The sequence below is a fragment of the Falco peregrinus genome, chromosome 11 (genome assembly GCF_023634155.1).
Source record: "Falco peregrinus isolate bFalPer1 chromosome 11, bFalPer1.pri, whole genome shotgun sequence".
Classification (NCBI taxonomy): domain Eukaryota; kingdom Metazoa; phylum Chordata; class Aves; order Falconiformes; family Falconidae; genus Falco; species Falco peregrinus.
Genome location: NC_073731.1, coordinates 16,331,890 through 16,355,825, shown reverse-complemented (window position 1 = coordinate 16,355,825; position 23,936 = coordinate 16,331,890). Strand labels below are relative to the sequence as shown.

The following is a 23,936-nucleotide window of genomic DNA, read 5'->3' as shown; positions in this document are numbered from 1 at the left end:
GTATGGATTTCATAACCAGGACTGTTGGCTTCATTTGAAAGTTCAGCTACGAAACAAGCCCATGCATTTAACGGGTTTTGAGCCAAATTTCAATTCTAACTAGACTGGTTTTACTTGTTCTTCAGAGCAAGTTGTGACAGCACATGAGGCAGTTGAAAGGCAATTAGATGAAGCATCCATCACCTGCAAATGTAAAACAAAAAGCTACATACTCAGCCTGTGCTCCTGGAACTGCCTGGTTAAGGAATGCATTTGGATCACTCTCACTCCCAGTGCCGGTTGAATAGCCAACGATCGCAGCATTGAACTCTCGAAAGATGTCTGAAAAAGAAAAATGGCAATGAAGGGAAAATTACTACATCTGTTCCGTGCCTACAGGCACTAGCACACACCAGCATCACCACAGTTTTGCTCCCTGACAGCACAGCTGCTGCAGCCTGCAGTCAACTAGAGGCACCCACCAAGCAGTGGCGAGAGGGATCACCAGCTGGCAGTGACTCAGACAGCAGCATGCTTGCTGTGTCCTGTGCTGTTACTGGTGGATAAGATGGGCAGAATTGAGGACTACTGTGTGCAGTTCTCTCTCACATTGTAGTGGTTAAAGGCTAAAATAAAATCCTCAGCCATATGACGGTGACTGTGAAGCGAGCCTGAAGGGGGCTTCAGCCCAGCAGGAGCTTGTTTTCAGCTAGAGGATCTGGGTCTTCTTCATGGCTGTGCAAAAGCTCATACTACTGACAAATCTGAAGAAGAAAGCCTCAGATGCATGGTTCTGATGAAATCCCACCACGTTGTCCACTACTGCCATAGTAGTTTCCAAAAGGAAGTTGACAAGAGTAATTTGTAGCTGAGAGTGAAAATAGTCACATTGTAAACTATAAAAGCTACCTTAATCTCAAAGACTGAATTTAACCACATTTTAACGAAAGCTTTGTCAAATGTAATAGCATCCAGTGCATCAATTAATTGCTTATTCTAATTATGTTCTTGTTACATTCTGCTTATAGTAATGGGCAACACACAGAAGGACAGTTTACTGGCCCTTTTCAAATGGAAGCTTATTATTACAGCTGGTCCAAACTGGAACTTTACATTAGAATGAACTACGAGAAGTTGCATGTTTCAGTGAAAAGAAAGTTAAAATTATTCCCTTCAGGTTATATGTACGAACAGTCAGGTTTTTTTACCAAAGAGGTCTAATCTATGCAAACATCTGTTTTTGGAAAAAGCTGTGGTGGAATATTCATTAAAAGCAAATATTAATTGCATCACAAGCATGGACATAGCAAGCTTATTTAGAAAATCAAGTAACACTCACCAAGCAGTTGAGAAGGGAGAGGAAAAAGAAAGTCAGAGAATTTCTAGCTGCTTCACAGCTTCACTGATAAAACCAACTTTTTATTCATTAGTCCTAGGGTATTGTTTCTTTGAAAGATAGTTCTTGTTAATTACTCTAAAACAGCTTTGAGATACTTCAGAGCTCTCTGTAAACATATCAGAAATCAGCCCATTTCCTCTTTTTGATCTTGTCAATTAGGTCTAACAAAGCATTTACTTACTAGGTAGAGTTGTCCTGTTCTCTAATGACTCATCTCCTCCAATACTAAAATGAGAAAGAGAAATCCCAGTCATTCATCTCTTAACTGGACACAGACAATAAGTGAAATGAAAACCTACCACACATGAAAAAATGCAAAGGGTGATTAATTTGGTAACTATCACCTATGTGGAAAGGACAGCAGTGGAAGTGCTGTTGGGGAGAATGGATGAGGTTTCAGTGGTAAAGATGCTTGTCAGAAGGATTTAATGATCTTGAAGCTGTACAGAGGTATAATCAATCACTATGAAATAGCAGAAAAATGTCCGAGACAGCTACATACAGAAATGATTGAGCCCTACGGTACTGCAGACTAGAAGGTCAGCTTTGAGGCCAGTTCCAGCCCCATGAAGCCACTCTAAGGCAGCACCAAACAGCCAGCCCCTGGGTGATGAGAGCTGCAGTAGCAGCTCTCCATTTGCTTCTCCTGCTTCCTGCACAGGGGTGTGTTCTCTCCAGCTTTTCAATCGGTGGGACAAACTCCAGCTTATGGAGAGGTGTTAGAAGAGCACAGACTTGCTTCAGTCAATGTCAACTGAGCTACATCGTCACACTAAAAAAATCTAGTCTTTTACAACTGTGTGCTGCTGCATCTGGTAAAAGTTCTTCAGTTAAACAAACTCTTTTCCATGGTGCCACAAAAAGTTCAGAAATAGCAAACTTTGAGAAGAAACCCCAAAAGCAACCAGTTCTGACTTGTTTGTTCCAGTGATTTTTCTCCAGTTTTGTAAATTTCCAACTTGCCATCCCACCATACAAATACAGACTGCCACAAGCAGCTAAAGATGATAGCATGAGAGAAGTCAAAAGGCTAACTTAAAACCCATTGCTGAAAACATGTTCTGTGCAGACTCCCATACAACAAATCCTGGATCTTGATACATCTTCACTAGATGCTAGCCTGAGAAGAAACTTTTTTTTCAACTGCCTGACAGCTGAAAGACTCAAAACATGTGAAAGAGAATAATATTCTTTACAGGAGAGAATACAAATCTCCTCATCATCTTGGATGAAGACTTACCTCCAAGACAGTCCCCGGTATTCAGTGTGCATATCCAGGAGATTATCTGAGGCAATTCCTGTACCAGCCTGAACATTAATTTTTGTTAATGAAATGAAATTAAAGCACAATTAATACCGCAATAGTCATTTATATAGTCATTTTATTTACTTTTGAATGCATCTCTTCAAAAGCTTTAGAAGGCATCTGGCCTTCCCCCAACCTTCCTTCTGAAGAATTTATCAATACCTTTCATAATTATTTACAAGTGTCATATTGTACATGACGCACAAAATATATGATGCAGCTGTGGAACAACGGCTTTATTCTCATGGGCCTAGATAAGCTGAATGATTCATTTTTCATTGCATTACTCAAGGATGATGAAAACGTCTCAAACACAATAAACTTACGGGCTAATGATAAGAAACACTATATGAACTCAACAGGGAAAACAAACATATCTCAGAAAGAAGCACCATAATAACTTTACACTGATTTGAAAAGTACTGTGCTAAATGGAGACTTACAGTAGTACTACAGCAAGGAGGAAAGCACTTTCTACACTTACACTGAAGTAGCAAGCTAGCAACTACATCCCTCCTAAAACATCACCAGAACTCAGAAGCAGAGTGCCTGCCAGCTGTGATACTATAGTTTCACGGGTGTTTCATATGGCAACCACAGCTATATACGGAATGTCTTTCATTTGTCATTATTGCAGGTTTGCATTCAAATGCTTCTATTTATTTCAGTAGCCTCCTGTGTGTAGGAGTTTATGCAATGTGCCTGCCAGAGAGTTGTAAAGGCTTTATGGTTTGTACACACAATGTCTTTGTTGTTAAGGCTCAGATTCAGAGAAGCCTAGGTCCCAATTACATCTTTCTGCCCAGAGTTCCCTTTGAGATGGCTGCAGAGTTTCAGTCTTTGACCAGTATGAAAAAATTAGGCAGAAAGACATAACTGGAATATAGGATGTCTGGATCTTGAGACATATTCCTTCTAGGCTACCAAAGATGATAATCATCAGCAAGAATGACATCTTGATAAAGAAATTAGCTATGAGTTAAAACAGGCACAATAAAAAGACATTCTGAAATGGATAAAGTCAGAGGGCACTCAGCCCCATACATCCGTATCTCATTACTGCTAAAATGAATAAAATGCTATTATCCAACATCCTTTAGTCACACTCCTTCCTGAAAGAACTGAGGCAAAAGAGCAGGTTCACTAGTCCATTCCTATTCAGAAAAACTCTGAAAAAACACAGTAACCTAAGGGTTGTGCTATGTCCCATTAGTTTCAACAGCATCTGATCTCTTCTGTCTCAAATTTGGCAAACTATTTAAGCACCTCTTAAAGGATTTGCCTGCCCAAGTTCAGAAATATGTGAATATGTGTGTGGGGGAAACAGAATACTGGGGAACAGACACCTTTTTTCTTGTTCTAGCTGCCAGATCTATTATCATCCATGAATGAATGGATCTTTGCTTCTAGGTACAACAGCTATTTCCCATCCACTGGAGAAGGCATATGTTTGTAGTTTTACCAAGAGAACAGTAAAACCACTATCTTCTTACCGTCAAAGAATCCCCAAGGGCCGCAATAATTTTCACATCAGCTGGCTTTAGGAAATGCACTGCAAAAGAAAGGGATGCAGCTGAACCTGGACAGGAAATAGCTATTCTTTTTCACCACTGTATATGTGAAACATGCCATTGCGCATTCTGATGCTCAGACATGTTTTTGCAATACCCAGGTAATAAAACAGGAGCTCTCTCCAGCCCATCTCATGTGGTTGTAAGCAGCAGCATATGCATATTGTTCAGCATTGGGTAACATTGCTACTGAAAAGGCAGAAGAGCAAGGAGCAAATAACAATAAGCTGTAAACAATATCCAGCACCAAGATGAAGGTAAACCAATGCAGTATTAGACAAGGCAGGAACAGCATGTTATAGCTGTAAGGCAGAGAGGACTAAGAAGGCAATATAAAGTTTTTGGAAAAATTGAATACTGCTATGTCCTAGGCTAACATGCATGAAGCTGTATTTCCAGTTTCCTTCCCCAAGATTTAGGTACTATCACTTATAGACTATGCCAGCACACAAATTTGGATTTTATAATGAGATATTTTGAAGTTCTCCACTGGCAGTGAATGAAGCAGAGCTACTCGGTCAGAATGTTACCTTGTGTGACAGTATGGCATTGTATCTATTAAGCAGCTGCTGAAAAGTATGACATGTTTTCTGAGCAGTATTTTTCACAGTCCAGCAATCGTTTCAGCAAAAATAAAAACTAATCTTGAAGGACAGCTGAAGGTAATTCAGCCTTTTAACATAAAACAGGCAAGACTACCTGAAGTTGCAGGAGGAGAGGATGGAGACCTGTCCTCGCATAGCAGCTGGCTTCCATAATTCTAAAGAAAAGAAGAAAGCTGAACAGCATTTGTATAGCAAATACAGTAACTAGGATTTTCCTAGCAGAGACCAGGTGGGTTAACCATAGACTGTTTAGCATGTAGTCAACCAGACACGTCTTGGCTGCTCAATTTAATAATCATATTCAGTATTACTCAGATTAGAGTAGCATTTTGTACTGATAACTGTGCTATCTGAGCATGTGTTCTTACAGGTGTTTCGGGAAGCATTTTGCCTAACTCAGGAAGTGCTTTCCTGGTCCATGCCATGCACTTAGCCTCCCAAACCCCTTTGTCCAAAGACTGATTTCACCTGTGGTGGAGGGCATGACTCATCTGGTTACCATACAGGAACAGATGCAGCAGAGTAACCGTGGAATGGTGAGGTTGACACTTACTGGAGTTTGGTTAGGGTATGTGTAATTGCTGTTCTTGTATGTCCTCAGGAATGGCTCAGCCTACAAAACAAGGCAGTCTGAGTCAATGCAAAGCATTAGAAAGATACATGGAGATTTCCATTCCCCAGCCTTCAGTTCTGAGATGTCTGTAGATGATTAGCAGCCTGATGCAAATGAATCCCAGGGATTAAAAAAAAAAAAAAAAAAAAAGAAGAAATGGCATTTTAAAAATCCATACAACAACAGTATAAGCCTGGGGCAATATTTTTATGCAGCCAGAACTTACATAATATGCTCAGAACCCTGCTGTGTGTGATTAACAGTGGTCCCACTGCAAGGTAGTCCCATTGACCTCTGCAGAGCTGTGTGACTGGTGCCATCGTTGCCTTGTTTCCCCACTGAAGCTCTGTCATTCAGTATGGATACTTGATGACCTTGACTAGGTAGGCCAAACACCCTTCCCTTGTGTTTCAGCCAACTGAGACACATGACTGTGAGGAAGCTTACTCCTAGGATAAGCTTGCCCTCCATCTCATAGTCCTACCAGTGGCAGTGACACAAACCATGCAGGGAAGAGTCAGACCTCCCTCACAGATACAGCACTCCAGGCAGCTGGTAAAGGCTCACACAGACTCCCAGCCAACCCCTAGCACCTCCACATAAACACAGACACCCTTGTAACTTACCTCACTTGGACATTTGAGAACAATCTCATCTTCTATTTGCTGACTATCCGTCTTCTTCCCTAAGGGTTCCAGCTGTGGGAAAAAAGGGGGGTGCACAGAAGAAAAGTGAATGAGTATCAGAGGGCAACGGGTAATACCTCTGCAACCTTTGCAACCACCTTTGCAGCACAGCAAGACAACTGCAGTGCACTGCACCTGTGCAGGTGGCTGCCTCCGTGCACTGCTTCTTTGTGTGCTGAAGAAACTAATTCCTATACACCATGAATGTGGCCTGATGATCAACATGTCAGGTGGACATCATCTCCCTGGGAGAAGTGTCAACACCCCTATCCTTAACATACCCTGAAATTTACTTGTTTGATGTGACTGGTTTAACAGTTCGGGTGACCTTTCTTCACATGATCACTCCTCTCCTTTGTAAGCACAATTAAGGGTTCAGAAAGATAGGACTAGCTACCTAGTAGCTCCTTGGGTTTGTTTTGGGGGTTTTTTTGCTGCCAAGAGCAGGACGGAGTGGACAAGGAGTGAGTAACACAACCTTTAAAAATCTTACCATGTTGTTCCACAAAGCACGTGCAGCCTGCGAATGAGACTTCTGGCTGAAATGGAAACAGTCTGGGGCAAAATATGAACTGTCCGGCCAACCCTCCTAAAGAACAAGATGGGTGCTGTCAAAGAGGCAGTACATACACAACAGGCTGTGTGTTACCCCAACTGACTTCAAACCAAAGTAGCTGCAAAGGCCACTGATGCCAATAGAATTAAACTGAGCCAGAGAACACTAGTAACTTAGAACTAAGAAGTCTTTTAAAGCTTTTTAATATAGGATTTCCAAGTAATAAGGAATACAGACCACTATGACTCTGGGTGCAGAATACCTGGGCACAGGTATGGATTGCATTCTTTATTTCCCCTGAGATTCACACATTATAGTCTTTTGAAGCACATGGGCCTTCATACTAAAAGTCATTTGCCAAAGTACTGGAAGGAACTTTGAGATATATGGGGAATGAAGGGCAAGTGCTCCCTGGTAAAGACTTTGAACTAAATATTTAGCACATGGTTGTCTGATTACAGTGGAGTGGACTCAGTGCCTGAAATCATGTCTTCAAAGTCTGTGTTCCTGTTGCCCATTACCCCCAAGTTATTCCATAAACATTGTCTGCAATTTCGGATGTAAACTCAACTAAATATAACAATTATTAGGGCAGAAAACTGCTGATCACATTTGCAGCCAAGAAAATTTTGAGAAGTCAGTGGAATTGCACCAGGATTTAATGTAGGGGTCAGGTTTTTGGTTGTTTTTACCTGTGTTTTTGGCATCTTCACATTCATCAGAAACGGCTGCAAAACCACTGTGAAATCATCTTTAGTGTCATACCTTCCGCTCTCCACTAACTGGCGGGTTCTCTCCTAGAGTCAAAGAAAAGTTGCCACCATTCCTTCTTTTACACTCAGCTCATCGAGTCCCTCCATCCATTTACATCTCTCCCAAGGGTTCCCCCTCCTTAGTGCAGAAACCCAGATGTGGCTGTGGTTTCCAGTTTGTGCTGGGCAACCTATGTAGCCATCTCTGAGACAGGCATCGCAGGCTTCTTTGCAGAGGGGCAGCCTGGGGATGGCTGCCTGACTGACACAGACAGGCAACCTGCTCAGTAATTAGATCTTCTGTCAAGATGATCTTCCAGAACCACTGAAGCATTTTTGGTTTGGCTGGCATCCCATGTCGAAAGTTTGTTCCTGAGTTATCACATTCTTCGACTTAATCTGATGTCTAATGAGATAAGTGGTTAAAAAAAAAATCCCAAACTGCTGGCTTTCTGACATTCTACTTTCTATGGCTCTTTAACAATTTTTCTTCTCATCTGTTTTGCTGTTTAGTGAGAGTTGTAAAGATCTTGAGTGTACTCCCATCTCCCCCTCATGTTTTTGTATTTTTTTTAAAAATCACAACTACAAATATGTCATTAAAACAAGTGGAAACTGTCCTTCCTCCCCTCAAAATATTAGCCCCTCTGTGGTCCCTTGATCAACAGGAGGATGACATTAAACCTGTAACAAACGCCACGTGTCTTACCTGGTACCTTCTGTTAAAGTAGACCAACTTCTTGAGCTCATTAGAATTGTCCTTGGGGTTTACAACACAAGGGCACAGGAACCTGTGGGACAAGAGCATGGTGCTGAAATCTGCTCCTGTTTTGTCCCCCATTCCTGAGCTGACAAACTACAGGGTTAAAAGCTCCTCTGAGAGGGATTTCTCCGAAAGGCAACTTGATGGGAGTGTTAGCTCTCACCTCTGAGTTTCTACACAGAAAGAATCCCTGATTCTTGAGCAGAAACCCATTTATTAGGGATAAATTAATGAACATAATGTGAGGAAAAGGTTCCGTGCAGGCAAGAGCTGACTGGGTGCCCATGGCAAGGTTTGGGCAGCAGGAGTGACCTCTGTGAGGAGTCAGGCCTGCCTGTGCTGGACACAGCCAGTTCCAGCCAGCTTCAACAACCCAGCCACCCAGCAGGCTGAGCCTGTCGGCCAAGGCGGCGGTGCCCCTGTCAAAACCCGTGTAAGAAAGGACAGAAAACACCAGAGAGGGAGAGGAGGAGAGAACAGCAGCAGGAATGAGGAGGCTGTGCTCCGCGGCAGAGCAGGCGCTCCCCTGAAGAGACTGCAGCCCAGGGGTGAGCCCACCCCAGAGCAGGCACACCCCAGCAGGAGCATGGGGCAGGAGTGAGAAGGAAGGAGCGGCAGAGAGACATGGTGACGTCCAGCCCCCCACCCCCTGCTCAGCCGTGCCTCACTGGAGGGACTGAGGGTACCCTGCAGCCGTACAAGGGGGCAGGGAGAGGTGTCTGGAGCGAAGCTGAGCCTGGGCATGAGCGAGGACAGGTGCTTTAACTGTTTAGCTTTCTTGGGTTTTGCCCAATACTTGAATCGGTAATTAAATATTTATGCTAGTGGGCAATAAATTCAGTTAAGTTTCCCAAATGATGTTAGAATCTCCATCCTTAGAGAGCTTTTCCAACCTGAGGCATTTTGAGTTTCTGTGAACTCCTGTTGGTCATGTTGGTCACCTTTATCCCTTCCTGACATTTTGATCCTTCTAGCATGTGTTTTTTTCCTTCTGATGCTCCATCTTCCCGGGCATGCCTCATTATTACTTGACAGTTCCAAATGAAAAAAAAGGCTTTTAAAAAATGCTGTCATATGATGACAGTAAAGTATCCCTGAGAGAGCTCTTAGAGAAATACCTCCTATAGAGTTGTAGCTGATAGGTTCAGAGTATACAAAGATCCCTACTACCTCCACACTTGGCTTAATGGAGCGCAACTAACAAACCGGTATCTTATTTCTACAGTACATCTATATGAAAAGCAATACAAACCTAGACTGTGTTTTCAGAAGTGTTTCAGTAACATAAACAAGGCAAAATTAGTGGAGGCAGGAGACAAACTCTTTTAGGTTATTTACTACTCTTGGAGAAAAAAAAAAAAAAAAAAAAAAAAAAAAGACAAGCTTTTACGATTAAAAGCCTCCTTCAGGTCTTTCTTCAGTTCAGTAGCATGGCATTTAATACCCCCCACAGGGTCTGCTTGGTAACTTGGCTTGCTGCCAGACAGGCAAATTTTAAATTCAGCATGGCACCTGAAATGATGGGAAAGGTTACAAGGTACCTTGATATAAGCTAATCTTAAAGGCTTCACTAACTATTCTTGTCTGACGATTAAAGTCTTGGGGATACATGTGTGCTCTAGCTAGTAACCTTTGTTAAAGAGAAAAACTACAACTGGTTATCATAAGCATGAATTTAAAAATGAACATTTGAATTTAAACACTAATTGTCCACTGACAGTTACCAGAGACCCTTTAATTCAGACCAAGAGGGTCATGTCTATGTTCCTCCTGTAAAAACCACCTTCAGGGGTGCCTGCATTCACAGGACAAGGTTATTCTGCAGGCCTGTCCAGGAAAGCAGAGATTTGCTTTTCTGAAACTAAGCAAGTCCCGTCAGAAGCAAGTCTAGGGGGATATGCTGGACCCTACTTGAGTCACCAGAAGCTCACTGAGGCACAGACCTGCCACCGCAGTGGCAGACTCATGCTGACCTGGGAGGACTGTTGAGCCATGAGGCAACAGGTAGTGCAATTAATCATCCCAGACATCTACTTGAGATACTAATTAATAACAAAACTAGTAATCAGCAACGAGATTACAGACATCAAAAACTACAGAAGCAAGAGGGAGAGTTTTAAGACTGCAGAAAGGTAAATCTGTAAATAAAACTTGTTTTAAGTGATCAATTAAAACACTCTGTGACTTAGTATTTTCTCTGTCTTTGTCCAGAGTGCACAGCTGAGCTCTTTCTGCTCTGGCTTGAACTCTCTTGCAGCATAAGTGATGAGTCATTAAAATGGCAACTCCACAAAAAGGGGTAACAGCAAGGCTGAGATAGGGAGAGTGACAGACAGACAAGTATTTCTAAATGCTGTGTTGAAATCAACATGTAGGTACATGTGCATACACAAAGGAAGGTGTTTGTTGGTCTGAAATACTAGAAAATTTCCCTTTGAGAAAAATGAGCTTCCCAAGAAGACCTTGCAGCCTTCTGTGAGCAACAGTGAGAGCTGTAACATAAATCATCTTCAAACCTCATAAGAAACTTTGGGCAGGTATTGTTTTCTGATGCATGCAGCTCCCGGAGGCTTGCTATGGGAAGCACTGTCACCAGATTCACAAATGCTCGTGGAACCTGCCAAGAGAATAAGCAAACCCATAGCCAATGCCCAGAGCACAGAGTGCTATCTTTGCCCCTACACAGCCACAGCAGACCTCAGGCAGCAGCCTGCTGATTCAGGTAGCTTGCATTATTCATAATAGAGGTGTTCAAAGTACTTTCTCAATAATTAATCCCCCCCACATACAATACTAGATTACAGCTCCTGCCTGCACTGCCTAGTTCTATTTTAAATGCTGATGGCTGGTCACTTGAAAATGATGACTTCAAAAAGGTCCAAACAAGTTGTTACAGGTCTCAGCATGGCTTAGACACCTGATAGCTCTTTGAGTACTTTTACAATCCTCATCTTCATCTGGAATATCAGAATCTCTCTCTTAATGACCACAAAGAAATATACTTGCTTGCAGTATAATGAATGAGCAAAGCATTTTCTAGCCATTGAATACCACGTTTGTTCAAATTTGTTGTGATACTTTACACATTTGTCCACAGCACATCAGTTAAAACAGAGCACATCATTTTTCCTTTGGTAAAATACTTCTCCAGACCTTTCTGTCTTTCACAAAGATTTTCCTGCAAGCAAGCATCTTTGCATACAGCAGTGCTCCGCAGATAAAAGCAAGAAAGTAAATTCTCAATCAATGATCAGTGACTGCTTTACAAACAGAACATGATCCCCACTCCCACATACTAGAAAAGTTTGTTTTACCTCTCTGTGAAGCATGTCCAAAGCTATTTGTAGATGGTAGGTGTAGTTTTCAGGAGAATAGCGTATCTGTCGAAGCAAGAGGGTTGAATTTTATTATCAGTTTACTCAAGCAGGCACAACAGTGACTAGTGAGAGTGTTCCACATCAGCATTTATGTTTCTAACTCTTGGGTCAAGAGTGACAGAGTCTTAGGCAAAACTGTCCTGTCTCTGCTTTTCTTGTTTCCCATCACAGCTGTCTCACTTGCAAAAAAAAAAAAAATAAATTAGCAGACACTGGATACCAGTGAGGGAACAAAATTCAGAGGACATTATAGAATAAAATTGTAGAACCATAGGTTAGAAAAAAGCTTTTAGATCACCAAGTCCAACCATTAACCAAAGTTCATCACTAAACCATGTCCCTGAGCACCGCATCTATGTGGTTTTTAAACACCTCCAGGGATGGTGATTGCTCCACCTCCCCGGGCAGCCTGTTCCAATGCATTATCAGACATCACAACACCCTCCATCGCCACGCTTGCTTGGCTGGTCTTAAAAGCATGGCTAACAACTTACCAACAGGGACCATCTTTGTGAGAGATCAGTTTTTGTAAAAGTAAGTTTGTTTCTGCTGTATCAAATATTAGCAACATGCCTCCCACATGCTCCTTAGCTGCCACAAATAATAACTGGCAAAGCTGAGGCGTTTATCTGGGAATGAAATCACTTTATATACTTGCCTCTCAGTGGTGAAATTTCCCTGTTCCATTTGAGCAGTTTAAATCCTCTAATTTAATTGTCTCAAGTATCCAACTTTTATTTCTTCACTTGTGGAACTATTCAACAGTCAAACAGACTTTCCTATGAGAAATGCCTGTCTTATTTTCAGCCTTAATTTTCTTTGATTTAATTTCAAGCAGAAGTTCATTGAGAACCCCACTGGCCTACTCTACAAAACTAGACAGCTCATTTCGCTTATTCATTTCCTAAATCACAGCTCATGAAAAGCAAAATGGTGGGCACTATTTGTAGCTGTGCAATGTAAAGGAAGTATCATTGTGATCTTTGGATGCAGACATGCTATCTCTTTGCCACCCACACTCATGTGTGAGTGCCGTTTTGTGACTAGGTCTGGCGCAGAAGGTAAGGATGGTTAATTTACTCCTTCCTTGTTTTATAACCATCTTACTGTTCTGCTTTACTGTTTTTCCTGATCTGAAATTGATTGCACAGAATGAAAAGTATGTGCTGTGCTGCTTATAAGTAGGTAAGACTCATCACTAACTGAGGAGTCGCCACAGCCTTTCACCTCCTGTATACTTGCACATTCCAAAGGCTACATACAGTATGCATATGTATATTATATGCATATACAATATATGCTATATTACATATGATTGCATCAGTATGAGCTGTGGGTAGAATCATTCCCATAGCACTGAAACTAGTAAGAGAGCACCAAATTAGACTTAGGAGTGAGATTGTGCACAAGGCAAAGAGGAGCAAAAACCCTTGACCTTTTATCTACAGGTGGTAAACTGGCTAGATAATGGAAAGTTATCTTAGTTAACAGCGTATCAACATAGCCACAACTATCTAATTTACAGGTGTTCTAAAGATATCACTTCATTTATCATAACATCGGGTTGAACAACCTGAAGGTCTCAGTGGTTACATTCCAGAACTGCACAAATAAGACCTACATTATTTTGGTCTCACCCACCGAGTTCTTCCCTCTCACCCACTGCAGTGCTTAGAGACTCTAAGCCCAGGCTGGCCCAGTTCATGCTGCAGGCAGCAGGGGACTTACTGGATCATTGCAGAATTTGCATAGGTCATTTCCACCTATGAAGAGTGTTATGAGCTTCCAGTCAGTCTGCAAATTTATTCTCTGCACACAGAAGGAGATAGAATGAAACTTATTTTAAAAAAAAAAAAAAAAAAAAAGGGAGAGGGGCAGGCAACATAACACAAATTTCTCAGGGTACCAGGCTATAATTCTCTAAGCATCCACAACAAAAATGAATTTGTAATCATGAATGAAGATGTAGAAAGTACTATGATCTAAATAAGGTTTACAATATCAGTAGCACTGTGCAAAATTACTTGCTTCAGAAAACTATTGCTCAAAATCCATTTGTATGGTTTTCTTAGTAATATCTTGTGTATACACTGAGTGAAGACTCCTGCAGCTCTAGGAATGTATCTTCATTGCAAAAATGATGGTCGATGTTTTACTGTGTCATAAATAATGCAGATATCCTGCTGGAAAACCCTGGAGAGCAACATACTTCAGTCTTGTTGTGAGACAAATGGCAAAGAATAGAGGGGCAATATTAACTCTATCTAACAGTACTGGTAAAAATCATGGTACCTTTCTTCTGGAAAGATTTTGCAAAGGCACAGCTAATGCAAGGTGATTGTGCTACAGTAAACACACACCTCCTTAGTTATGAGGAAAAGATTCAGATACACTTAGTACCACGTAGTGGATGTTGTACTCAATATCTTAACTCTTCAATTTTGGTGCAAAACACCACTAAGAAAAGCAGCAATAGCACATCACCCTCAAGTGGTTTAAAAATATCTATCTTCAAAGGCAGAAGGCAACATATCCCAGCTTGTAAACATGCTATTCAATAATTTGGCCTCAAAACATACTTATCCAAATTAAAGGAGGGGAAAATTTTCCTCCTGCACTAAAAAAATGTTTAAAAATAAAAAAAAAAAGGCACTCTCAAATCAAAGATGTATGACTTCTAATATGAACATACTTTCTAGTCAGAAAGAAGTTTATTAGGTAAAAAAGTTTATTAGTTAAATAAAAGGTATTTGTATTCATTTCTGTTGTGTGATGTTTCCAAGCCGATAAATACAACAGACTAGCACTTGAATAGTTTCAACGAAAACCATCCAACCACTTCATTGTCAGTTGCTATCCCTTTTAATCTCATCTCAGATACAGACATCAGAGTGAAATCTTGTTTACGAGAAAGGAACCAAAAAAGAAGGTACTGCAAATATTTTTGTCAATATGTACTCACCAGAGTATTTATACTAGACATGCACACACAGTTATCTTGAAGTCTTTTTGGCTGCTTTCCAAATGCACAATTGGAAAGCCAAAATAATATCGTGTAACTTAGGTCACTGATTGCATAGCACATTTGTCAAATTACAAACAGCAAACATTCAAAGTACCAGCTGAGGTGCAAAATATGCAAGCAATCCTCAGACTAATGTGTGTTTTATAGACCATTAATCAAATAATTCCTAACAACAAATGTGTAAGTCAAAAATCAAATGATGACTAAGGGAAAGAAGGGACCAAATGTTTTTTAAAGAAAACAAGTCCATTCCTCAATGCACATGTTCACTCCACATAATTTGCCACTTGAAAATCTTGCATTCAACATCCTAGCACATATCATTATTGCTGGAAAAAACACGTGCTTACAAGATAATCGTATCACAGCAAAATCCTAGCAGAGAAAAAGTTCTGTCATCTTACAGGGTGAAGTAGGTTGGGAGGGGAAGTAACAACACTGAATATACCAGCCACTTGTGGTAAAAATGATAAGAAGATAACAATTATCTGGGATTGATAGTACCTATCGCGTGCTGGTACAAATCCATTTAAGACAAAACTATAGTTTATTTTTTACTGACTCACCCTGCACTAGGGAATATTACACTGTACACTGCTGTACCCATAGTTTTAATGTTGGGCTCCCACTGTTGGCATCTGCTGTTGGTCTGTTAGAACCTAAATGATGCCATATAACTAACTTCATTCTAAAGATATTAATGATGCGTTCAAACTCACAGTATTATTCTTCATGCGGTCCACCAGTCTTCTAACCTGTGTAGGAACATCCCTAAAAATAAAAGAAAAATAAAATAAGGAAAATAAAATATTAAAAAAAAAAAATAAAAAAGGAATCCTGCATAGACAGCAACGCAAAGAAGAAAGCTCTTGAATTGATGTCCCTCACATAATGGCTAAAAATACCTTGGAAAGTCTAATTTTCATTGAATTAAAGGTATGATACCCCAAAAAGGCTATATTTTGAGACAGCAATGAGAAAAAACGAGAAAAAAAATAGCATCTGACAGGTATTTGACCACTTCGCAAATGCTACATAGTTACAGTTTTACAAGCTATACAGAAAATACTGTGCTATTACAAAATAAGTGCACTTTGCTCCTACCCAACATCAGACAAATGCTATTGATACACATATCACTGAAGCACCCGTGCATGTATCAATATTATTACACCACCTCGAACCACTGAGGCATGTCTTAGAAGAAGTGTTCCAATGAGAAGAAGATATGATATGAATTTCTCTAGTTAATTCCTAAATCTGTCACAGACTGACCATAAGCATTCCATATTTTTCTTTTACTGTCTCTGCATGAACTCTTGGTCCTACTGACAAGAGGGTTTGAATACACCTCCTATAAAACAGGGATGTTTTTTCTCTGCCTCATAATAGGGATGTGAAGATTTCTGAGTAGTGTTTGTAAAGTTCTTTGGGCTTCTTGGTTAAAAATACTAGAGAAAGCATTGCTTTTGCTGCTAATTTATTTGACTTAGATTAGAAACATTGCAAAGTCCCCATCACATTTCTTGGCCTTCATGCTAGAGATGGGCTAACAAAATATATTTGGGTTTGCCTATCAACCTTATTGCACTCTTGCCAAAGTCCTTGTTAGAACTGAGTTTTAAAGAAAAATCAACTTTTTTATTAAAATTAAAAGATTTTTCCTCTTACTCTGCATGATCCCCTGCCACAGCTTGGTTTAGTGCAGCATTACTTGTAGTCTGCTTTCCAGTGCCAATGGAATACCCTATCAGGGATGGGTTGAACTCACGAAGAATATCTGCAGAAAAAGACAGCACCCTGAAATGTTGCTTACTACAGCGGGTAGCAAATGAGGTTATAAAGATTAGACTTTAGTAAAAGATCATTAAAAAGCTTTAAGAGATACCTATCAAAAAATTAACCTTTAAGTATAATAAAAGTGGAGATTCATTGCCATACAACTGTTTCCTTGCCTTCAAGATTTCTGAGTTTCATGAACCCTGATATCTCAGGATCTAACACAATCATCTTGGCTAGCAATGCCATTTTGCCTGGCAAGCGACAATGAGTAACGCTGTGCTCACACAGGCGACTCTCATGGTGTCATACTCTAACTGCAGATAAGATGGAATCAAATCCTTTAGCCTGATCTCCCCAGATGTATTAACCCCAAAGACCCAAGATTCCTTTCTAGATCTCAGGTTACAAACCAGCCTTACAAACACCCAGATCTAAAATGCCCTGACCTCTAAAAGACATGTAAAATCTGGCCTCGTAACGTGATTCTGGTCCTGCCTAAAACAACTTTCCCATACAGTCAAAATAGTTTCTTTAGGCTATGATCTAAGAACTTTGATTCATCTATTCCCAATGCATTTTGGACAGAGCTATAACCAACAGAAGAATACTGAAACAACCAATCCCCTCGGAATTACAAAATAAATAGTTAAGTCATGCACAGCAAATTACAGCCTGGTTGTTATGCAACTTTTACTCAGCACTGGGCGTTGAATACAAAAGCATTGGCTCTGTCACACTGCAAATTGTAACTCTTTCTTCACGTCTTCTTTTGTAACAACAGATGGTTTAATAGCTCCAGTTATTTCTCAAGTTTACGGGAAAAGGCACTTACTTGCAAGTGTCGTGACTGTGCTTATGTTTTCATTTCCCCCAACACTGTTAAAAAGAAAGAACAAGGAAAAATAAGTAACTCCCAAGAGACGATGGACTTTGTAAGGCAGTGGACTAAGTAAGAGAGCTCCCCCGTACGGAGCTCCGACACGCGCACACAGCACAGCGCCCCGTGGTTGTACTGAGTCAGAGCAAGCTCTGTGTGTGCGTACACCAGTGAGGTCACGAAATCAGAGACTCGGTCGTAATCATAATAATCATACTAAAAGCCCTGTATACCATCTGCCCTTTCAATTCTCTCACGTGTTTTGGCATATGTTCAAACCTAGTTGAAAGATGATAATTTTTAAAAGCCGCCTTCTTTGCTATTGTTGTCCCTCTTAAAATATTTATTACTTCCAGTTTTAGTTAACAAATACTTTGTATCCATAACAACAAGTTCTAAAGGCATATATTTCAGAGTGATAAGTATACTCAATGCCTTTCAACCCCCATTTCAGTCAACTGGAAGAATACTACTAGACCAGTAAAATTCACCGTATCTGTGTGTGCTCTTTACTCTCTCTCCTTCACGCTGTAGAAAATGCTAGTATACTTTTCCCCTCAAAATGTCAGCAGATTATTATTAAGGATCAAAATATAAAAAGTTGGACTTGAACATCTCTGTAGTATTCCTTTAATTTGGAATAGAATATTCTGAAGTACTCTAGTACCTATTTAAATTTACAGAGCTGCAGTGGCTCAGATGGGTAAGAAATCATGAACAGAAAATCAGCCTGATAAGTTTGGTGTTAAATCATACAGTTGCAGAATAACACGTGAACATGATTGCTTTTTTTCAGAGTGGCTGTTTGACCTGTGTAATAAAATGCTGTATACATAAAAATCTGTACTGACTCATAACTGATAAACTGTTCTGCATGACGTAAGCAAAACTGGGAAAGAGTCAAGGAAATAGATACTGTGTTTGAAACAGCAGCAGCAAAAACCATCCCATCTTGACTTTTTGTGGACTGCTGATTTTATGTGAGAAAAACGGGTAACATGGACAACAGCAGGGAAGAGCAGACGGTATAGAAAGAGCAGGGACAGAAATGCAGAATGTGCAAGTGGTGCAATGGTGCTGGGATCTAGAAGTCTCCTTTGTGATAGCTGCAGCCCTGAGAGAAGAGACCCCATTTCGTGCATGTAGCCAGGCCTACGCCAGCCATGCTACATTGTACTCTAGATATCCACTAGTCTGAGCATTTTATTTATCATGAGTAATAGCACAACCACATACATCCATGCAAAACATGAAGTCAAATTCACAAGCCTCTATTTGATACAAAACCGACTATACATATCAAAACCCAAGAAAATGGATTCCCTCCCACTGAGGGGGAAATTCCTGGAACTCACCTCCAAGAAACACCTCGGTACTGAGTGAGGACATCCATAACATCATGGGGTTTGGATGCTGCCCCATTACCTGCCTGGAAGCGGAAGAGAAGAAGAATTCACCTTCAGAAAATAAGAATTGCCACAGTAACTAGTCCTCTGACTGACCCTGGTGAAAATAATTACAGTGTATATTAATGAAGCAAGCTATGTCATCGTCCCAAAATATAACAGTTCTCAGGAGGATCAAGGGCTGAGGGTATTTTAATTCCGCTCCAGTGAATTACCCTCTTCTATCAACTTCTTGATTAGATCAAGTGGGGAAAAAATTGGTTGAGAATGTTAAAAATATTCATATAATTCTAAATTTACATAAGCAATAAATAAGATAGCAATGATCCGGAATGAATAATTTATTATAATGTTCCTCACATTAAAAAGTAGTATGGAGATTTTATGTCTTCCCTTCTCCAGTTTCCCCATGAAAGGAGACTACAAGTATTTAATGTGGTAATTAGCACAGAACACGTAAGAAACATGAATTACGATATGAGCAGTGAGGTAGTCATCACCAACTGGACAATCAGTCACTCCAGGGGTAACAAGTTTATGTAGTTCCAGGAATAGTGTCAAAAGATATTCTCAAGATAAATCACCCTTGACACACCTGATGACCTACTGCAATTTTACTCAAATATTTCGTTAGTATAAATGGACATGGCTTTATAGGCTTTGGTATTATCATATATATATTTACCATAACATACATATACACACAACTAGCTGCAGGATTTCTTCTATTTATGCTGCTTACTAATAGCTTTGAAGGTGAATACCTTGGGAGCTGCGTAGAATCATTGAAGAAAAGTAATTGTTGCAAGTCCACTCTAGCTGTCTGGGTTTGCTGCTGTGCAATTTAATCTAGCAGCTCTTCCTTGTGTGGCACTTTTGTGGACTTTATGTGGGAACCATGCACGGCAGATTACCAGCCGGTCAAGGTGGAATATGGAAAAAAATATGTGAAAAATGTGCTTGGCTCAATAGGGCATAACTGTACTTACTCTATTTCTCAGGTTAAAAATTGAGAAAAGCTTTTTCATTACTTGCTTTAATGATGGCTGTCCAGTCATCTTTACTTACTGTGAGTGAATCTCCCAGAGCAGCAATCACCCGAATATCCGCCGGTTTCAAATTATGAACTAATAAATAAAAAATAAAGGTAGTTTAAGGGAAAAAGGAAAGAAAGAAAACTTCAAACTGTGATGGTTATCAGCACTTTTCCTCAGAATAACCATAAAGCATTGCAAAGACAGTATTTTAATATTCATGACAGCACCAGTTCGGAATGACAGACACTGTCAGGTTGTCAGAATTTTATATTTTTTCTTTTTACAATTTAATCTTTATATAATTATATTAAGATATTTTACATAATTATGTATTACTATATAATGATATATAATTAAATATATCAATATTTTTATGTTTTACATAAATTTGTAAGAATAATCACAAATTATTCTTGGCCTATAGCTGGGCATTAGCTACAGCAACAAGGGAGGCAGTAAGATTTTGGTCTTGCCTCTGTTCTTACTCAAATTCCTTTTAACCAGTGGGAACAACTGAAAAGCAGGCACAGCTCTGGTGCTAGCACAGGGTGGAACTCTGGGGACAATCCCAGCTTCTGAGGGATGACAAAACCCACCTGGGGACAGAATTCCACGTGGCTTTTTGCACCCCAGACTGCACTGACAAGACCCACTACTGCATACATACTCAGTTTTCCTATCCCTGCAACTGCAAGACCCGTCTGCTGTCTTTTCCACAGTCACTTCTTCCTTTGTACGCGAAAGGTGTAGTTGCATAAGCTTTCACCATCCTTGAGAGAGAACTTGCATCTTGCTGTGTAACTGCTTGCGTTGTTCCAAGAAGGATCTTAAGAGCCACAGTCAGTAGTGTCTACTGCTTCCAGGAAAAGTGTACCTGTCCTAAACAAACCTGGTTCCTGTTCCCCTTCTATCATCAAATGAAGTAGCTCTACAGTGAAATTACACAGGACAGTACCTGAAACTGGAACTGTGTCAGAGGGACCCCGGTCAAAACAGGGAATATTTGTTCCATAACTTCTCTCCTGCAAAGACAGACGAGGCGAGACTTCACATTGGACTCACTATACTCTGGTTGTGATAAACAATGTCTCAGAGCATTAGATTAATGAATTTCCCACATACTTTGCATACAACTACTCGGCTCAGCCTGTCCTCAGGCCATGCCTACACCTGCCCATTGAAGGCAGACACAAGCTCGGTCTGCTTAGAAGCCGCATGGCCGTGTTAGTGCTGCACAGCTCTTGCCTACCAGTGGGGCCAGTTATCTCAGACTGTGCCATGCAGTGTTCAGCTATGCAACATTTTGTGTGCCTATACTCAAAGCTAGGTGAGCTCACACCTTTTTGTGAGAAACTGAACGTTCCTGGAATATCCCAGCATGAAACTATAGCTTCGTCAGCAGGCCATGAGCCTGGCTTCTCCACACACAGTCCTCTATGTGTCAGGAGGGCCAGCGATTTGCCCTCCTGGCTCTTTTGGGTTACAGCCTACTGACAGCAGCACCCCCAAGGTCTACTGTTAGTGAAGGCTGACTGTCAGTATACCAGAGCAGACCATCACACAAGACTCAAGGACATGTGTCTGCTTCAAATCTCTCTACAGAACTCCTTAAGTAAGCTAACTTGCCTAAGGAAAAGACACTTATCTTGTCCCATTGCTTCATTTTGTTGGGTTGGTTTTTTTATTATTATTATTATTATTAATTAAAAACATTATTATTAAAAAAACCACCCCACAAAACAAAACAAAGCCACAAATATAACACAGTGTTGCTTCTTGCCTCCTATGCCATAGCTACCAAAAAAAAGAGTGGTAGGTACCATTGCCCCATGCACAGTACAAAACACCCTGAGTAACTAACAAAACAGGTGGCATTATGTTAAAGTAAGAGGAGAAATGTGTATTACTACTCCAATGATGTACAGGCCATTTTGAGTGCAGATGTGGTTTAGACACTGTGTTCTGGGACATGAAAATGAACATTACCACCTCCCTCTGCACCTCTGTACCTGCTTGGGAACACTAAGTTGTACTTAGAATCGGAGTACCATGACTTAAAAAAAACCAAAAACAAACCACCAAAAAAACCCCCAAGCACAGCTGTTTACCTCCAAAAATCTAATCACAAAAAAAAAATATCCAAAAAACCCATGAAAAAATCCATTGTTATTCAGTTTTACTGTGGTGTAAACGAGATGAAATCAGACCCACACAGTGGTGTCATGCTGATCTGCTCTGTTTTCCTCCGTGGTAGGACTAAATGGCCCCATTTTCACTATCTTCTTATTTCAGGGAAATTAACATTGTTATCCAGATGCTTAAGAAAGGTTCTTAACAGTGAAGGCAAGACTTTAGGCTGGCTGAAGACATCTACTTTAAATCATACTCTACAAAACCCACAAAGGAGAAAATGAGCTATTAAGCATCTGACTATTCAGGCATGGAAATATGGAGCTGGAGCTTTGTATTTAGTTTTCCTAGGTAGTATTGTTTAATTAGGCTACAACACACTCTCACCCACCTGCCCCACTCCCTGGAATACATTCAGTCCATATGATGCAAATAGTCCTACTATACCTGAGGTGTTTCTTTGGCGTTTGATGTCTCTGGGGAAGATGAGTAGTTACTATTTCTATATGTGAACAAATATGGGCTTTCCTGCAGAGTGAAGAGAGTGTGTTTACCAATGCTAATGGAAACATAGTCAGCTGATATTAAAATCTTCTGGCTAGATTTTCCAAGGGAAAAAAATCTTTAACAGTATTAATTTTTGAATGAACATTGCACTACTGAAGTAAACCAGGTTAGACCTGAAAATTAAGCCCTGGTACGCTCTAGGCACAACACCACCTCTTGCCTTAAACCTAACATCAAACAAAACACGTAATTCCATTTCTTTGATGTTTTAATTGCTGTTCACTGAAGCTTTCGGGTGCCAGTAATATTTTATCACTATCAATTTATTGAAGTCAGAACTTAAATGCAAAAACATTCAAGAACTGTTCTTTGAACCTGAGATGCTCAGGCCCTAAAGATACTACTGGGCTATTGACAGCTCCAGAGACTAAAACAGTTAAATCAGACAGCAGACACAGTTAAATCACAGAAAAGCTAAATTATATAAAATACATGGATTCCATTTTATTGCTGAAAAAGATTTCAATACTGATAATGCACCTCTGATATCTGCAATTAATAAATTCAGATTAGCTAGTTATATTTTGAATAAAAAATATCTGACACAGTACGACAATTTAACTAGATTTTGTCAAAAGTTGTTTTCAGAGTTTCACCTTTATAAAATAAAGAGCATGTGTCAATGAACTTTAAGAACACTACATTTTTAACAGTGTAGTATCTTGGGCAAGTACACATTCCCCAGAACTTCAGAAAATGACAACAGTATTTGAAAACTTGGAAATTCTGTGAAGAGTATATAAAATCTCACACTAGGACTTACTCACAAAGTAAGGAAACCCTTTTACCTGAGATGGACACTGGACCTGAAGCATTTTTGTGACTCCGTAAGGCTGCTTCTGCCCAACTGGCTCCATCTGGAAAGGGAGAGAATAGAGGAAATGTACCCGTGCTGTGTGTGGGAGGGAAGGGAAAATAGCAGCAGCTCAAAGGCTCTAGTGCCTGGAGTTTTCCATCAGGTCCATATAAATATATATATATATATGCGTGTGTGTGTGTATGTATACACACACATTTAAAAGCTTGTTTTGTTTATGGTAAATATTTATCTATGTATAACATACCACATGTTTACCTACAAAGGCAAGGAACTGAAAACAAGACCTCTCACTCGATCAGTCTTATCCCATCACCATTAAAACAACCATCCACACATTAACTCTGCTCTTGGGAATTCCACCGTAAGTGGTTTTCCCCCTAAGGCACTGATCTCGTGCCGCAGTTATTCAGCTGTTCACAATCAAGTTGCTATTTATCAGCTCAACCACAGTAACTGTAGACATGGTCCAGAAGATCATAGCTTAAACCATCCTCGTGATTAGTTTATGATGCAGTTTAACCTTTACTGCAATTTGCAAGCCAGTACTACTCAGCTGGGCTGGGTATGAGAAAGTAAAGGGTGGGTTGCCACAGCTCAGCCGCCACAGCTTAGCCGCCAGGACAGACCTTGCAGCAGTCTGTCCATCCTCCCAGGCCTCAGCCACATTTTTTGTCTTCTTCCAGGC

At 40.3% G+C, this 23,936-nt stretch overlaps 1 protein-coding gene across 1 annotated transcript in view; it reads right to left on the bottom strand.

Annotated features, from left to right (window-relative positions):
- PLB1 (phospholipase B1) overlaps positions 1–23,936 on the bottom strand; it is an 89,629-nt gene that overhangs the window by 36,000 nt on the left and 29,693 nt on the right. The window contains exons 15-35 of the mRNA XM_027788630.2: positions 23,220–23,288; positions 22,312–22,392; positions 20,690–20,756; positions 19,766–19,824; positions 18,647–18,720; positions 17,247–17,290; positions 16,304–16,412; positions 15,352–15,403; positions 13,336–13,416; positions 11,545–11,610; positions 10,747–10,847; positions 8,177–8,258; positions 7,408–7,512; positions 6,653–6,748; positions 6,100–6,171; positions 5,414–5,473; positions 4,955–5,015; positions 4,178–4,236; positions 2,619–2,686; positions 1,560–1,603; positions 213–321 (exon numbers count right to left, since the gene is read on the bottom strand). Coding sequence (XP_027644431.2) covers positions 213–321; positions 1,560–1,603; positions 2,619–2,686; positions 4,178–4,236; positions 4,955–5,015; positions 5,414–5,473; positions 6,100–6,171; positions 6,653–6,748; positions 7,408–7,512; positions 8,177–8,258; positions 10,747–10,847; positions 11,545–11,610; positions 13,336–13,416; positions 15,352–15,403; positions 16,304–16,412; positions 17,247–17,290; positions 18,647–18,720; positions 19,766–19,824; positions 20,690–20,756; positions 22,312–22,392; positions 23,220–23,288 — 1,559 coding nt within the window. The remainder of the gene's footprint in view (positions 1–212; positions 322–1,559; positions 1,604–2,618; positions 2,687–4,177; positions 4,237–4,954; positions 5,016–5,413; positions 5,474–6,099; positions 6,172–6,652; positions 6,749–7,407; positions 7,513–8,176; positions 8,259–10,746; positions 10,848–11,544; positions 11,611–13,335; positions 13,417–15,351; positions 15,404–16,303; positions 16,413–17,246; positions 17,291–18,646; positions 18,721–19,765; positions 19,825–20,689; positions 20,757–22,311; positions 22,393–23,219; positions 23,289–23,936) is intronic.